Consider the following 15,128-nt stretch of genomic DNA (forward strand, 5'->3'; position numbering starts at 1 on the left):
AATCTGGAGGTGGTTATGAGGACAGTTATTCAAAGCAAGGGTGAACTCCATCCTACAGCTGGTGGGAACCCATTGGCAGACATTCATCGCCCTCCAGGGAAAGGGTTCCTTATCTACTTAAAGATAATTTAGTCAGTTCTGAACAGCACAGTACTTTAGTGAAGATGACCGATCTTTCTGAAATAAAAGGAAAAAATATGAAAAAATAATTTGCATGCTGATGCAACAGGACAGAAGTCTGCACTTCTATTATTATTGGTATAATAAGTACTTAAACATCTGATCCTGTCATAAAACTAATCTTCTCTTGTACTTTGCAGACCAAGTTATTTAAAGGCAAAACATAGCAACCCCGGCAGGTAAATTGCCCAGTGCTATGTGTCATCGAGTATCACCTCCCATTTAGTTTTCTATAAAAGCCATTAGCTAGTAATGATCACAGTGATAAGCCAGCTTACTGTATCCTTTCTTTCCTTACTGAAATAAGCAGAGCCTCATGGACCAACTGGGGAGATTCACTCAATTGGATGCTAAAGGTATGTAACTTAGACATTAGAGTGCCTTACCAAAACTGTTACATTTCGGTAGCTTTTTTCAGGATTGACAAACAGAATGAGAAAAGTTGTCTCTCTTCTGTTGTAACCTTGTCCAAAAATAGCAGTAATGTACATTTTTCAAGATATAAAGAAGAAGGGAGAGATGAAAAAGAGCTTGCAGAGATAATGTTACACTTAGGACACGAGGGAAATTCTCTAGTTATTGGTCCTGCATTTAGAATAAAACTAACAGAGCTTTAACTAGGCAATGACTTTTCTGAGTGATGCCATACTTTAATGATTTTTAGATTAAGGCAAAAAGGAAATCCTGAAACTATCTGGACTAACTAACCTTTGCATAGGCAGAAGTCACATGTAACCTCCCTGAAATCACTCCTTCCAGGTAAGAGTTCTGGCTGAAGTTGAGCTATCTTTCACAAAGCTGTTCCTTTTTGACAAGTTCATTAATGAAAATCCAATCACAATTTACCACTGGGAATGCAGAAATAAATATGTTGTACTTAATTTCTGTTGTGCAAGAGCTTAGCTTCCAGTTCTTTCCAATGGGACCTCTTATATCTTTTTCCCCCACTGGGTCAAAAGAGATTATTATTACCTATCAGTTTCCTATACAAGTAGTGATCAATTACCTACTTACTGAAGTTAAAAAAACCTTCTTTATGTTAACACTAAGTTGGATGTAAAGATACTGAATTTCTGAAGTCTTTAGGCAAACTTAAAATAGCATGCCCCTGGACATGTATCCCTGGGTTATATATACAGGGAACTCATTTCTCCTTTAAAAACATTGGACTGGGAAATCAGGTTCATCTGACTAACCATCATGGTTCTTGGGGCTTCTTCAGTAATCAGAATTTTCTGAGGCAAAGCACCTACAGCCCATCCTGAATGTATAGTCTACCCTGCTTGTTCTTAGATGCATGTTCCATACTTGCCTACCCTGAAATGTGGTTTGCTCCTGAACCTGGATTCCTTTCTTACTTATTTCCTTTCTTATTTCCTTTCTTTCTTTCCTTTCCCTTTAACCCTTGGATCCTTTATTAAAATTTCTTTTTATCCACATTTGACTTTTTTTTTTTTGTCATAGTAGCTGCATTAAATGTACTTTGTATTGCTACCAAAAGAATGATATGTCTGAGGTCTAATGTATGCCTAAGGTCTTACTGTCTATCTAGCACCAGCTTGGATACTCTAACTCACCTAGTCACAGCTAGTTCAACTGTGTTGGATACACAGCCTTAGCCCAGATACACACAACCTAATTTTATAGAGCATAAGATGAAGGGCTAATCATTTATAATATTGCACTCATTGACATTATATTGGTGTATTACTTTACCATTCATTAATTGAAACCTGGAATAACCATTCTATTATAACAATAAGAAAAGGTGTTAGAAAGAAATATCTAGCTTGCAACAGAAAGAATCTGAGAAGCCATGGCTGAAGTCAAAGTTTAGTGACATTATGAAATCATTTAAAGTCAATGAAGTCATAGCTCATTTTACAAGAACCAGACTGAGACCAAAGATGAATGATTAAAGAAAAATTGCATCTTCAGATCCTGAAAACAGTTGCCAGCATCTATATCTGGCAATGGCGGAATATAAAATTTATGTTCTACCTGTACTTCTTGGACCAACATTATAGTCTGCACAGAAGACATAGTTCCTAATCGTTTCCCCTTTATTACAATGTGAAGTGTAAAAGCACCCACGGCTGAACAGCTTTGCAAAGGGATCTAACAGTCATTAGAGCTAGAAGAAAAACTTCTGAGCAGTTTTCCAGCAGAAGTAGCTGTTTGATGATTAAAAGGAGTTAGAGTAAATCATATTAGTATTGATCAAAGTTCTCATATGAAGCATTAAATATATATATATATATATATATATATATTCTTTTGGAAACATTTTGAAATCCAAAACCGCCTGGGATTTAATTATCACAGTCTGCACATAAGACAAAAAAAAAAAATCCCAGAGTGTTGATGTGGTCATGATTGCAATAGCAGATGAATCTCACATCGCTTCGTTCCTCTGCCCAACTGTAACAGCCTCTAGTAAATCAGTCTGATAAAGTGTATATGTTCATCCTACAAAACATGCCATACCCTAAAGTTTACTCATATAAACCCAAGGAAGAGAGTAGATTTCCCTTTGAATCTGTAACCTTTCAAATTTTACCCAGAGTTTCAATAATGAAATAGTAAAAGCCTGAAAAATATGTAATTCCCTTTTTACCTTATTTCTTAGAGCAAGCAGAAGGGACCAGGACTTCAATAGGATGTTACTGTAATAATCAGATGCTTAGCTTTTTACAGTAGTTTCACAGCATCCTATGGTTTTAGATTACTGAGGTATGTCAAAAACACATTCTTTTCCACAGAGGTGGAGCTCCTCATTTATATTAATATGTTTAAGAATATGTATACATAAAATATTGCAAGATATAATTTGTTCTCAGGCAGAGAAGAGAGAACTGGGCTAATCTAGCACACAAGACTTCCAGGGCTCTAGACCATCCTTGGAAGGAAGCTCGCTAATCAAAAAGAGAATTTACAACTCTTACAAGATGCGTTTGAGTACCAGAGTTACAGTTTCCTTTCCAAAGTGTCATTTAAATGCTAATTTTAAAAAACGTGTTTTCATTTTGTTCAATATTAAGGAAAATTGGAAAAGATACGATTGTACTTAATAAAGAAACTGCAGCCGTGTTTGGAAGACAGGAGGAGGTATCACCAGGAGTTCGCCTCATCCACTTCATTTCATGGAGTGCAAAATATTGTCCGAAGGCGGAGCAGGACACACAGAGGGCTGTGGCTCTTAGTGGTCACAGGCTGTCTTGGCATTGTCATTTGGCAAATCTGCAGTCGCTTTATATATTACTTCAGCTGGCCAACCACAACCACGGTGGTAGTTCAGTATGTGGAAAACGTCAAATTCCCTGCTGTGACTTTTTGCAACTTGAACAGGTAAGAGTTGGGTGTGTTGTTCACTCTTGAGAGGCAACACCTCTTTTTCTGGCTAACATAAAGCAGCTGGGACCCACAGCTTGATTGAACGAATCACATAAAACAAAGCCAAAAAACCATGTCTACAAGGAGTCTGTCTTCCACACCACCACGTGAGATTCAACTGAGGAGGAAAACATGAGAATCAGGGGAGGTTGTCTTTAATCTTTCCCCTTCTTCAAATGAAGAACGGCACCACAGATTTTTAAGATTCAAAAAGTAAGGAGGGGTATAAAATCCTCTCTGGCATTATTCTTCTATGTATAATCATAAACCTCGAGTGTTCCTTCTATAGTGTAACTAAGGCACAGTCAGTCATACTCAAGCTAAAAATAAAACAACATTTGCAAATAGAGAGGTTCAAATAAAACCTCATGCAAATGTAGAAACCTTAGTCAAAGCAGTTATTTTTCCTCAGAGGTGCTCAGTGCCTTTATGGTTCGAGCTGATGTCAGTGGGAGTTGTAGGAGGAAAGCATTTGGCATGTTTGAAAGTCATATCTAAGCAGAAACTTCACTACAGGTTTCTACAGTTGAAGATACTGGCCAGGATTCAGATGCAACCACTTTAAAAATAATGCAGTAAAACTACTGCCTGATTTTTAGAGCAAATATGTAATTTAACAACTGTTTTAGTAATGGAGAAATCTTAGCATTCTTGGGAAAACAATGTAAGTTTTGAGAACTTCTACCTCTTGTTGGCAGAATCAACCAGAAGTCCAAGTCTCAGATATCTGAAGCCTTTCCACCTCACTATTTTCCCTTCCCACTGCCCTCTGTAAAGCCATTTTGGGTTATTCTGTAGAACATACACTGCGAGTAGAGTACAGTGTGTATTATAAAAACCTCTCACTTCTTGCATCTATAGCAGCAACACATTGTGAGCAAACAGCTCCTGAGCACAGCAGTTATCTGCCTAAGAGGCAGTTTGCTGCCATATCCATCTGTTGTTCATGTCATGCTTATTCTTTCCTCCATTTTTAGTGACAGTTTTCTTTGCTGGTAGAACGAAGAGGTATAACTCTACCTCTGCCTTTATTTTTTGACTCAAATTCAGTTGAAGAGCTGTTCCTACTGATCTTTCTTAAGCTTGTGCATTAAGATCTATTATACAAATACATTGATATGTTTTGTAAAATAGGATTATGTAAGATAGAGATTCTGAAGAACACGGTATTGCTGTTTTCTTAGGTCTTATTCTCATTTCAGTATTTTGAGATTAAACTTACCATAACAGTTCTCTGAACCCTTAATTTACTTCAGCAAAGGTCTTCAATGCTGTACATCAGGAAAGCACCTCCAAAACCTTACCATATTTTTACAGTTTTCAAGTGGATTCTAGGAGTAAGGGTCACCCTTGGTTCATGCCACTGTCACCAACTACAGGGTTCATGAGAAGGTAGTGACTTAGCAACACAGGTACATGAGATGTACTTAGTAATCAATTTTCTAAAGGATGGAACACAGCTTTCTTTTTTTCTTGCCCTTTTTTTTTTTTTTAAAGGAACAGCTCCTTCCAGCTATTTTTCTCATGTAAATGCAATTGTCCAGCTTTTCTTCAGCTCTAGAAATCTGGCGGTTGTCTTATGCAGATGACCATTTTTATTTATTAAATAACCACACACAACAGAAATGTTTCTAGAATAACCCTAGAAAGGGGTCCCTTTCCGCTTTCTTGTTTGGAAAATAACCTTTTCCTAGAAATGGAGACTATATTGTTTATTCATGTTATAGAAATCAAAGTGCAAATGCAGGCATAGTGGGCAAGAATCAGATACAGTTAACAAGAAGGCAACAAACCATGTCACGGGTTTGGTGAGAGCACTGAGATCAGTCCTGTAACTCTACAGAACTCCAAGCCATTCTTTTTCCTTCCCACTGACAGGTTTCAAGCTCATGCAGTGAGCAACCTCCAAGTCATTTTTCTCCTTTGGAACATCGTTTCTGGAGTTGTCCAGAAATTTGCTATGGAAGACAAATATTCTCAAGAGATAAATGATTTTCTTCTTGGAAACCAGAACTTCAGCATTAAAGAGTTTACAAGGAAGAATGGGTTTTATTTAAACCACAGCACATTGCTAGAATGTGAATTCTTTGGAAAGACATGTCACCCAGAGGTAAATATTTTTCCTTTTATTACATCAGAAGCACAGAGGGGAAGGGGATGTATTCTTACCACTCAACTTCAGACACCTGGTTTTGCCAGCTACTCCCCCTGCCTTCCCTTCACAGTTGGTCAATTGAGAGAAAACATCCTGCTCTAAACCACCCTGAGGAGCACCCCAGCTCTCCCAGTGACCACAGAGGCAGCCTGTGGGCCTACCTGAGCTGTAATATGGAATTTCAGTTTAAATTGCTCTCCGCCTAGTCCCACGTCTGCATAGATAGCAGCCTTTGAAAACTGTCATGCCTCCAGGCTTCATGCAGCAACCTTTCCCATCAATGGCCTATAACCAACATCAGTGTGAATGGAGTTTTTTTGCACGACATGGTTGCATTGTTGCACTCAACTGATGTAATTAGTTCTGCAACAGCAACAAAAGAATATGATCCTCTTATTTGTGTCTCAGTTCTGCCATACAACAACTCCCAACTCCAATAGAATATGTGAACAGAAAAATCAGTCCCATATTCTTGCAGGTTAGCCTTATTCTTAGCACTGCCTTGGGGGGGGAGACTAAACCAAAAAAACACTAGTAAATCACTATGTAAGAGATGGACTAATGAAATTTTAAGTGATTTTTTCTTTTATTTTACACTTCCCTATTTTTCTTTATTGAAGGATTTTGAACATATTTTCACTGAATATGGAAACTGCTTTACTTTTAATTACAATGGTCTTCCAGCAAGAAGTGTGAGTTTGTCTGGAAGAGGCTTACGTTTACTTTTTGATGTCCAACAGGTACAGATATACAAATGATTATATACAAAATCATGTAATAATTCATAGATCAGTAGATTTTTTGTTTTACACAGACCTTCAGAATTCCATGCACAAAATTATTTTTCAAGACTATTCCTGTGTAAAAGCGTATTTTAAAGGAAAGATCCAAAACTAGTTTAAAAATTCTGAATAACTATTGACTGTGTCCCCAAACCAAATGGTGTAGAAAGTTGCAAGTGAGCATATATACATATATATACACGATTCACCTACGTCTGATGATATTTTTCAGCTAAATAATATAATTTTATACAAGCAACTCAGGATAACATCTCTATCTCAGTAAAAGACCCACTAGGGGAGGTCACATGGTGCCAATTTCTAAGGAGTACTGAATTTTTATTTCAGCAGCATCTTAAGTGTCTCTTGTCAGCTAAGATCTGGTCTTTGCACTGTAAAGACCTTATTAGGATTGTCTTTGGTCACAAAATACAGAAAGCTCAGGGAATATCACCTTATGAGATCAGGGAAGAAAACTAAAACCTAGAATGATAAGAGTTAGACATTCACTTTTGTTCTCTAGCAGCTATAGGGGAGAGGAGTGACAGGTTCTCAAGAGAGTATTGGAAAGCTTGCTGAAACATGGAGTAGTTGCAAGTAGAAGTAGTGAATTTCCAACTTATGAAAAAGGTTCATCTATGCCTTCTTGCTTTTGAAAGTGGGAGAGGACAGAAGGAAGAAAAAAACACTAAAATTTAGAGTAACTGGAATGAAACCTACAAAGTTAAAGAAAATTCGAGTCAGCTTACTTCTACATTTTCCTGTGAATTGCTAAAGATGTAACAAGAGAAATAAGATCAAATAATAATAAAAGCAGCACCATTTTAAATATAGCTTAAACTTCAGAGCATAAGCAAAGCCAAAACTATTTAAAATACTTCTTTTTGTATCAGGAGCAATTCACTGATGATCCCGCCCTTGGTTATACTGATGCTGGCATCACTTTTGTTATCCATTCACCCAAAGAGGTTCCACGCTTTGATGGTTTAGGTTTATTAACACCAGTCGGCATGCATGCACAGGTCGCAATCCGCCAGCTGAAGGTAAGCACCTTGTCCATCAGGTGGAAATATTAGTCTGTACCATTGCTAATCTTTTCCAAGGCATGGCAATAAATTACAAACTTTTGCAGTTATTTAATATTTATCATGCCACAGCGAGTCCTAAGAATAACATTTCAACCAGCTATATAAAAAACCCACCAACAAACCTGTTATTTTTTTCCCAAGATATTAATGGTCTGCCTAATCTGTTTATACTCAAGTTAACCTCTCACAGTCTCACTGACACAACAATACAAAGATAGTGCTGTAGCATCAATATGTTCCATCACAGCTAATTTTGTATCAGATTCCTGATAGTCCTTTCCTGATACAATCAGAGAAGACTACCCCGCTGCACTGGGCTGTCCGATCAGGTCCTGGTTTTGCTGTGTGAGAGTGACGATGATTTTATAATCCTAAAAGCATAAACCGTAATCCCCTCCAATTAAATCACGATATTACTGCTTATGTCTTAAACAGGCTTCTTTTAGCACTGTAAAATGTGATAAAGCAATATCTAAATTAAAAGAGAAATTTATATATTCTGTTATTATTACTTTACAGTCAATTATCCAAGAATACCCATGGGGAGAGTGCAAGCCTGATATAAAGCTTCAGTACCAGAATATTTATAGTACTAATGGCTGTTTGCAGGAATGCAAGGCCCGGTACATACAGGACTGGTGTGGCTGTTTGCCTTTCATTCTCCCAGGTATTTTTTTAGGACTACCATATGCTCTAATTAATGACTATCTTGCTAGGAGAACTAACTCAATATTGAATGGTAAAGGAGATAGGGTACATCTTTGTGGGATATTTACAACTTGGATTATTTAATTTACTTAAACCTTTTTTTTTTTTAATTCAGAGAAAAACAGCAAGATATTTGGTCAACTCTAGACTTCGCATCTGTCCATTAACTATTTTTAGGATACACACCAAAAATCTTGAAAAAGATAAGTTGGTGTCTGAGTAATCTTCCATGAAGTTTGAAACCTTTGCTGAAACATGTGGGATGTAATCATAAATTACATCTACCCATTTTGTTTTGTATTTTCACCACTAAGACAGAAATTCCTTAGCAAGCTAATACAAAGAGTGAGCCACAGCCTTAAAGGCAGTTCTAGCTGGCAAACCTAACAATAATGTTCAGTCCTCCAGTGAGCCTCTTGGCTTGGTCTATTGTCTTCTATTGCTATGTACCCCTTGTGGTGTAAATGCACTGTGCCCTACTGAATTGTTTTCTCAGTTGTACAAAGAGAAGCACAAAGTGGTGTCTAGGCTTTGATGACATTATTTTTCAGTTTAGCACAAATAGAGCTAATGGCTAGATTGTTGATTTAAGTTCCTAAAGTTACTTGTTTATTTTTAAGGCAATGGAACCGAATGTGATTTGCTGAAGTTTTACAATTGCGTTTATCCTGCAGTCTGTAAGTATTAATTTCATATTCATATTTTCTAAGCCAATTCCAAATAGTAGAAAATATCTATCAGTTAAAATACTGAAAGTAGTACTGAAATGGAGTACATCCTAGTTCATTTAAGATTCTGAAAACGGAGATCAGACACAGTAATGAAAAGTTTGGTAACTGATGAAAAAAAATACTAAATCACTGGACTTTAAGATTCTATAGTTAAAAAAATAAAAATGAAATAAATCATATATTTTCAAAATGCTTCAAATATAATTCTTTTTCATGAGCAAATAATCTACACACAGTAGATATGAAATTCTTAAGTCACTACAGCAGACTTCCTGGAAAATACTGTGAGTGATAATCTGAGAAGTAACTTCTCATGAGTTTTGGAAATCCTCCTTTTTAATTCTTATGGATTCAGCTATGTGATGTGACTCTCTCTTCCCAGAAGAATGAACGATTAGGAAACCACGTAGATTAACAAGTTTATTCCTGGAGGAAGAGAGTGCTTCAAATTGTCACTTAACAGGCTGAGATACTTCCTTTTCCCCAGCATGCTAACATGAGAAGCCCACATACAGAGGGAAGGTGCAGCAGCTGCCACTACACCAGGGCAAACAGAGCACCACAGGCAGGAGGTTACAGTACTCACCTCAGAGTAGAGGCCAGGCCTTTAGGTTACAGTTTATGCTTCAGGAAGTATTTATGCCTTACCATTTTTTTCTCCATTGATTTTCTGCAGCTTTTCCAGATTTACTCAGTGATTTCTTTCTGTTAAAGCCTTGTCAGAGGAATGGCCTCCCAGAACAGTCACACCTGCAGAATTTTGTCACATCTGTTTGGTATTTGAGGAAACAGAAGGATCCCCCTCAGCTGACTTAAGCCCAAAAGTAAAAGGACAGGGGTGTTAAGTGAGCTCAGTTTAGCAAAACTTTTATGAAGTTATCAGATGACAGTAAATTACTACTGACACTGCTCTAGAACCTACTCCTGTGCGTTGAAAAGAGCTAGGCAAATATCAAAACCAAGGATTATAAGCCTAAGTATGTAACCAGAAGGCTAGCACAGAACATGGGCACCCTTCTGTTGTTCTACTGATAAGTCATGGATGAGAAAGAGTAAGTGCATAAAGTCCTAATGAAGGTGAAAAGACTTGCGAGTGCTGAATTTCTGTAGGGGGGCGTAGAAAGGGGGAATAAATCAAAACCAAAAATTTCAACCCTTAATACTGTGCTCCAGCTACCTAAGTGCCTTTTACAAATACGTGTTTCTTCCTTCAAACTTGTATGTACCAACCTTTCTAGGGATAATTAACCAAAGTCTTTATTAAAGTCATTTTGTAAGGTTAAGAAAAGTCCTAACACTGTGTGTTGCTTTAGAAACATGCAAGTTCTTTCTCCTGAAATTTCAGATGATATAGAGATAAAAGGATTGTGCACAGTAGGAACTCACAATTCCACTTGTCCTGCCCCTTGTGAAGAAATGGAATATCCTACCACTGTCACCTATTCAAGTTTTGGAGGAGAAAAAGCCATAAAATACATTTCTGCAAAGCTGAAGAAAAGCCCAGAATACATCAGGTAATCTTGCTTAACACTTTGTCTAATAAGGAAATAATCCATTACATCCAAGTGTGTGAACAGAGTGTATGATGTAAATGTGACCTTTTAAAAATATACTCTGAAGTGTGTGGTATTTAACATGTTGTCTGCAATGTAACCAGTCTTGTCTAAGAGATTAGTTTAGGATTTAGACATGTTCATGTAGGTCTAAACTATACTTAGATACATCTAAGACCTGTGGATAACATAAAATAGATACCTCAGTTGGAAAGCAATGTTCTATGCTACCTTTTGCGTTATTTTTAATCATTCTTTGCAATTAGGTATAAAGAAAGAGCAGGGTTATCAAACCTATTCACAACCCACATGAGCAATCCACCCAACAAAGACGACAGATTTTTCACACCTGAAGTCAGTGAACAACCGAAATCGATGCTAGATAAAGTCCTTCTTTCTCTCAGTGCATTACCAAAAAAAGCTTCAAAAGCTCTGAAGAGCTAGGTTTTACTGTGATAAAAATGTCACAAGTTTAAAATTCTTTTCTATTGTTAGTAAAATCTGTTGATACTGTTTACATTATAAAATACATATATAAAATATATTTAGAAAATATTTGATGAAATATTCTCATAAGGTAGCAAAATAAGATGGTTCTATCTGTGTGATTGAAAATGCTACCTACCCAACAACAACGACAAAGTAGGACTATACCCAAAGAAGAGACCTTCTAGTGTAAAAATATGTCTCTGTGGTACTGACTACACATTTTATCTGGTAAATTATGTTAGAAATTAAGTTATGCACAGAGCTGTGTTGTTCAGTGGTAGCACTGAGCTAACACGATCTGAATACCTTTAAGTTCGTGGAAGAAATATCATATATACTTATGATTTAATAAAACATACATACCTTACACTTACAATATAATAAATTGATGCTGAATTTCCTTGAAAATGCATGCATTATATACCCAATAGAATGATTTCCATAATTTTCTGCTAGAAAGATACTTCTCAAAGAGCATTCAATACAGTTTTGTAGTCCAAATTACCTCTTACTCACGGAGGTAGATGTTACTTGTACACATAAGTATTAACACAAATGCTACATGAACCAATAATATTCATGGATTCAAACATATTTATAAAGAACCGTAGAAAATCTGGCTAATGAAATATCTCTGAGTATTTCATTGTTTCAGTGACTTCAGTTTTCTCACTCTTGAAACCATCAGTCTGCAAATGCTTCCATATATTTATACATGAACAGGAACTATATGAGTATTATGAAAATTAAACCTATTATTATATACAAAAGATAATAATCCTTTGAGAACATTTTATCTTTATTGATTATTTTATTGTATGTAAACATCATGCACAGCCCAGCAATTATTTAATTAGGCAAGCGAAAATACAGAACATTCTCCTGTTACCAAGCCTTAACCAATAGGAATCCTTCCCACGTATTAAAAAGTACATATTCTGAATGGTAAAACATAGACACTGATTAATTTCTGAAAATTTAGGAAGGGAAAAGTTAACTATTTACTACCTTATTGGATAGAACCACTAGGAACAATTGTAGAAGGTCTTATAGTAAAAGCCATGAAAGTAGGATTATTTTTATTACCCAATGTTACCTACATTTTAGAATTATCACCTAAAGAAATGGAAGTCATTTTATATAACCAATACTGTATTTTCAGTGAATATCAAATTAATAAGCTCATTACCATTTTCAACCTCAAAAACTGTAGCTGTTTACACTTCTGAATAATAAACACTACTTTTATTCTTAAAGGATATGACATTATTTATGCAATCAGTTTTTGTGTCTGTTTTATTCCTCTACTGTTATGTTTATCTTCTATTTAGCAGCTACGCTGACTCTTTCAGTAGTCACGATATCACAAAGATGAGCTCTTTATTCTCGCTGAATCATTCCACAGATCCTGCTCCACCAAAGATTTGCCTGCTCTTCCACTTTTGCAGCAGGCAAGTAAGAGAAGCTATTAGCAGAGGGTAGAACTAAGCATCTGAGTATAGGACAAGGGCTTTTCTGCACAAATACTGTCACTGAGATCATCAGGATTAAATATGCATTTGCACATAAATGACAGGCTGTATTAGACTACATTTCCAAGCAGTGTATCTGCTGTAGTTCAGGATGCTTGACACTTCCACTTAAGCTTATCTCTGCGACCCTTTAGGATTTTATCTCAATAGTGCTGAGTTCTTTTAACATAGCCTGGAGATCAACTCCTCTAATGAGATCCTTTTATAACTATTGCTATTAGAAAACATTGTTTTTCAGTCATCTAATTATTTTTTATACCTCTTAGTGGATTGCTCTTTTAAAGATACATCACTCTCCACGAAGGCAGTTCATACTGATGGATGTTGGTAAAAATGAACAGCACTCCTGGCTGTGTCATGTAATACTGTATGTGCTTGTCATTAGGCAGAACCTTGTGCTTATTGACATTAAGTACCATGATCTGAGCTACAAAATAACTCAGCAGCAGAAGGCCTTGTCTGTATCTGAGTTGCTTGGTAAGTGAATGCTCGACGTTTATTTATTGCTCATCAATATTTAATCTAAAATGATAATAATAAATATATATAAATAGATATTATTTTCTCCTCTCCAAAGTCATAGGCTATCTGGGTTTATAAACAAAAAGCAATGCCTTTTATATTATAATGGTAATGATCATGTTTGCTTCATGCTCATTTTTGATATGGTCTCCTGCCATACCATTGAATGACCTGCAGTAGAGACAACAACGGAGAGTAATAATTAAATTCTGCACTAATTTACAGCTACACTACATGCTGAACTGTAAGCATAGGGAAGCTTCTGGGATTTAAAGGGGAGAGGGAGAACATAGGGAGGAGAGGCAAGAAAATGGATTAACAGGAACAGCAGCAGGAGATATTTTAAACACGTGTTCCACCGTAGGATGTGTTGTGCTGTACTTGCTTTATTTAAAATTTTAAGAAACACATTCATCTTTTTCCCACAAACATTCTTAAGAATATTAATTCTGTTTTCTTAAAGTGATGGATTATGTATTTTGAATTTATTTAGTGCTTGAGTACTAGCAGAGTTTTGTTTGCTTGCTAGACTAAACCAAATACTTAGGATGACGTATGTTTATTTCCTTCTATTACAGCTGATGTAGGTGGCCAGCTTGGATTGTTTTGTGGTGCCAGTATGATTACACTCATAGAACTGCTTGAGTATATTTTTACTAATTTCTGTTGGATGTGCATCTTTCTTCTACTGAAAGCTCCTGAAATGCCTCAATGGAATAATCCATCCCAGAACCAACCAACACACAAGGAGAAAAATACAGGAATACAAGAATGTTAGTGGCTTGTAGACTCACAAAACTAATTGTTTCTGCTACTTTCCTGCCTTTTTAAGATGCAAAGGAGACTGTAATATCTTCCAAGGCTCCCTTCCTTTATTCTTCCTGCTTTGTTTAGCACCTAAAGCCATTTCACTGTGATAGAAAATTTTTTAAAGAATGAACTTTGGAAAGACTTACTTCTTTGTCATGTAATGAAAAATGTAATTTTTACCTAAAATTTTATTTTAAATTACCAATTTTTATTAATAGCACAGCAAGTGTTACTGACATTCCATGCAATTTTGCATTTCTGACCCAGTTTATCTTCTGTATTCTGAGTGAGGAGAAATAATACACATGCCAAATTAACACACAAGAAGTTTCTTAACCACCATAAAGGTGTAGCACTGCTAAGCTGAAAAAGCAGATCCTGTATTAACGAGAGTCTTTGCTCCAAGGTTTACATGTTCCAGAGAAGGATATTGTAGATCTACCTATCAAAATTAAGAGGACATCTAATAACAATAACTGCTACAGTACTTTGTCTGTCAGAAATGCATCAAAAATATTTTTAAAAATCTCACGAATCCGTCAACTACTATAAATACAAAACTGAGAAACCTAGAGCATCTGGGTAGATGGCAAGAGGGCAAACATAGGCCAAGTTCATGTTGTTGGACTCTAGAGACTGCAAACAGACCTGTTTTCCTTCTATTATTTTTAATAGACATAAAATTGTATGATATATGGCAGAGTTCTAATTTAATTGCCAAAAAGATTGCTTCATTATGTCAATGAAACTACTGACCCCACATTTTATAGACTCTATTGACTGAGTTTATCATTGCTGGAAGCAATAAAACTTCAGGAAGGCTCAGTAGGACTGAAAAACAAAATTTCAATGTTTAATGTCATAAAAGAGGATAATTAAGACTAAAGGCTTAATCTATGTCTTACTAAAATCAGTGACAGCAAGAATTCAGTGGCTTTAGTGCTGAGTCAGGCTTCCTGAAAGTTTATTTCTTTAAAAGTGCCCAGAAAAGCTGCTGTACTTTCCTACATCTGTGTGGGCCCTTGGAGCAGTGCTTTAGAGTCTCATGTTTTTAAAGAAGACTTTGGTGAGTAAATAAACTTCCAAAGATGTACAATAACGTAGAGTAAATAGATACCATTCCCACACAAACACACTAAAGATCATAGAACAGGAAGTGTGCACTGGATTGTTGGTGGTTATTGG

The 15,128-nt window shown here is 36.2% G+C and overlaps 2 protein-coding genes across 5 annotated transcripts in view; one reads left to right on the plus strand and one right to left on the minus strand.

The window, feature by feature from the left end:
• Positions 1 to 15,128, minus strand: part of TDO2 (tryptophan 2,3-dioxygenase) — a 45,724-nt gene that overhangs the window by 22,491 nt on the left and 8,105 nt on the right. The window lies entirely within an intron of this gene.
• On the plus strand, positions 497 to 13,972 carry ASIC5 (acid sensing ion channel subunit family member 5). The gene is made up of 10 exons (XM_040554503.1): positions 497 to 536; positions 3,222 to 3,528; positions 5,452 to 5,683; positions 6,349 to 6,468; positions 7,404 to 7,553; positions 8,118 to 8,265; positions 8,927 to 8,983; positions 10,383 to 10,551; positions 12,997 to 13,088; positions 13,712 to 13,972. The coding sequence occupies exons 1-10, from the start codon at positions 497 to 499 to the stop codon at positions 13,909 to 13,911; spliced, it is 1,515 nt and encodes a 504-aa protein (XP_040410437.1). The 3' UTR covers positions 13,912 to 13,972.

Source organism: Cygnus olor, chromosome 4 (assembly GCF_009769625.2).
Source record: "Cygnus olor isolate bCygOlo1 chromosome 4, bCygOlo1.pri.v2, whole genome shotgun sequence".
Lineage (NCBI taxonomy): Eukaryota > Metazoa > Chordata > Aves > Anseriformes > Anatidae > Cygnus > Cygnus olor.

Coding starts and splice junctions, on each gene's coding strand:
- ASIC5 (XM_040554503.1), top strand. CDS start 497: ATGGACCAACTGGGGAGATTCACTCAATTGGATGCTAAAG. Junction 7,554..8,117: donor TCGCAATCCGCCAGCTGAAG/GTAAGCACCTTG, acceptor ATTACTTTACAG/TCAATTATCCAAGAATACCC. Junction 13,089..13,711: donor GTCTGTATCTGAGTTGCTTG/GTAAGTGAATGC, acceptor CTTCTATTACAG/CTGATGTAGGTGGCCAGCTT.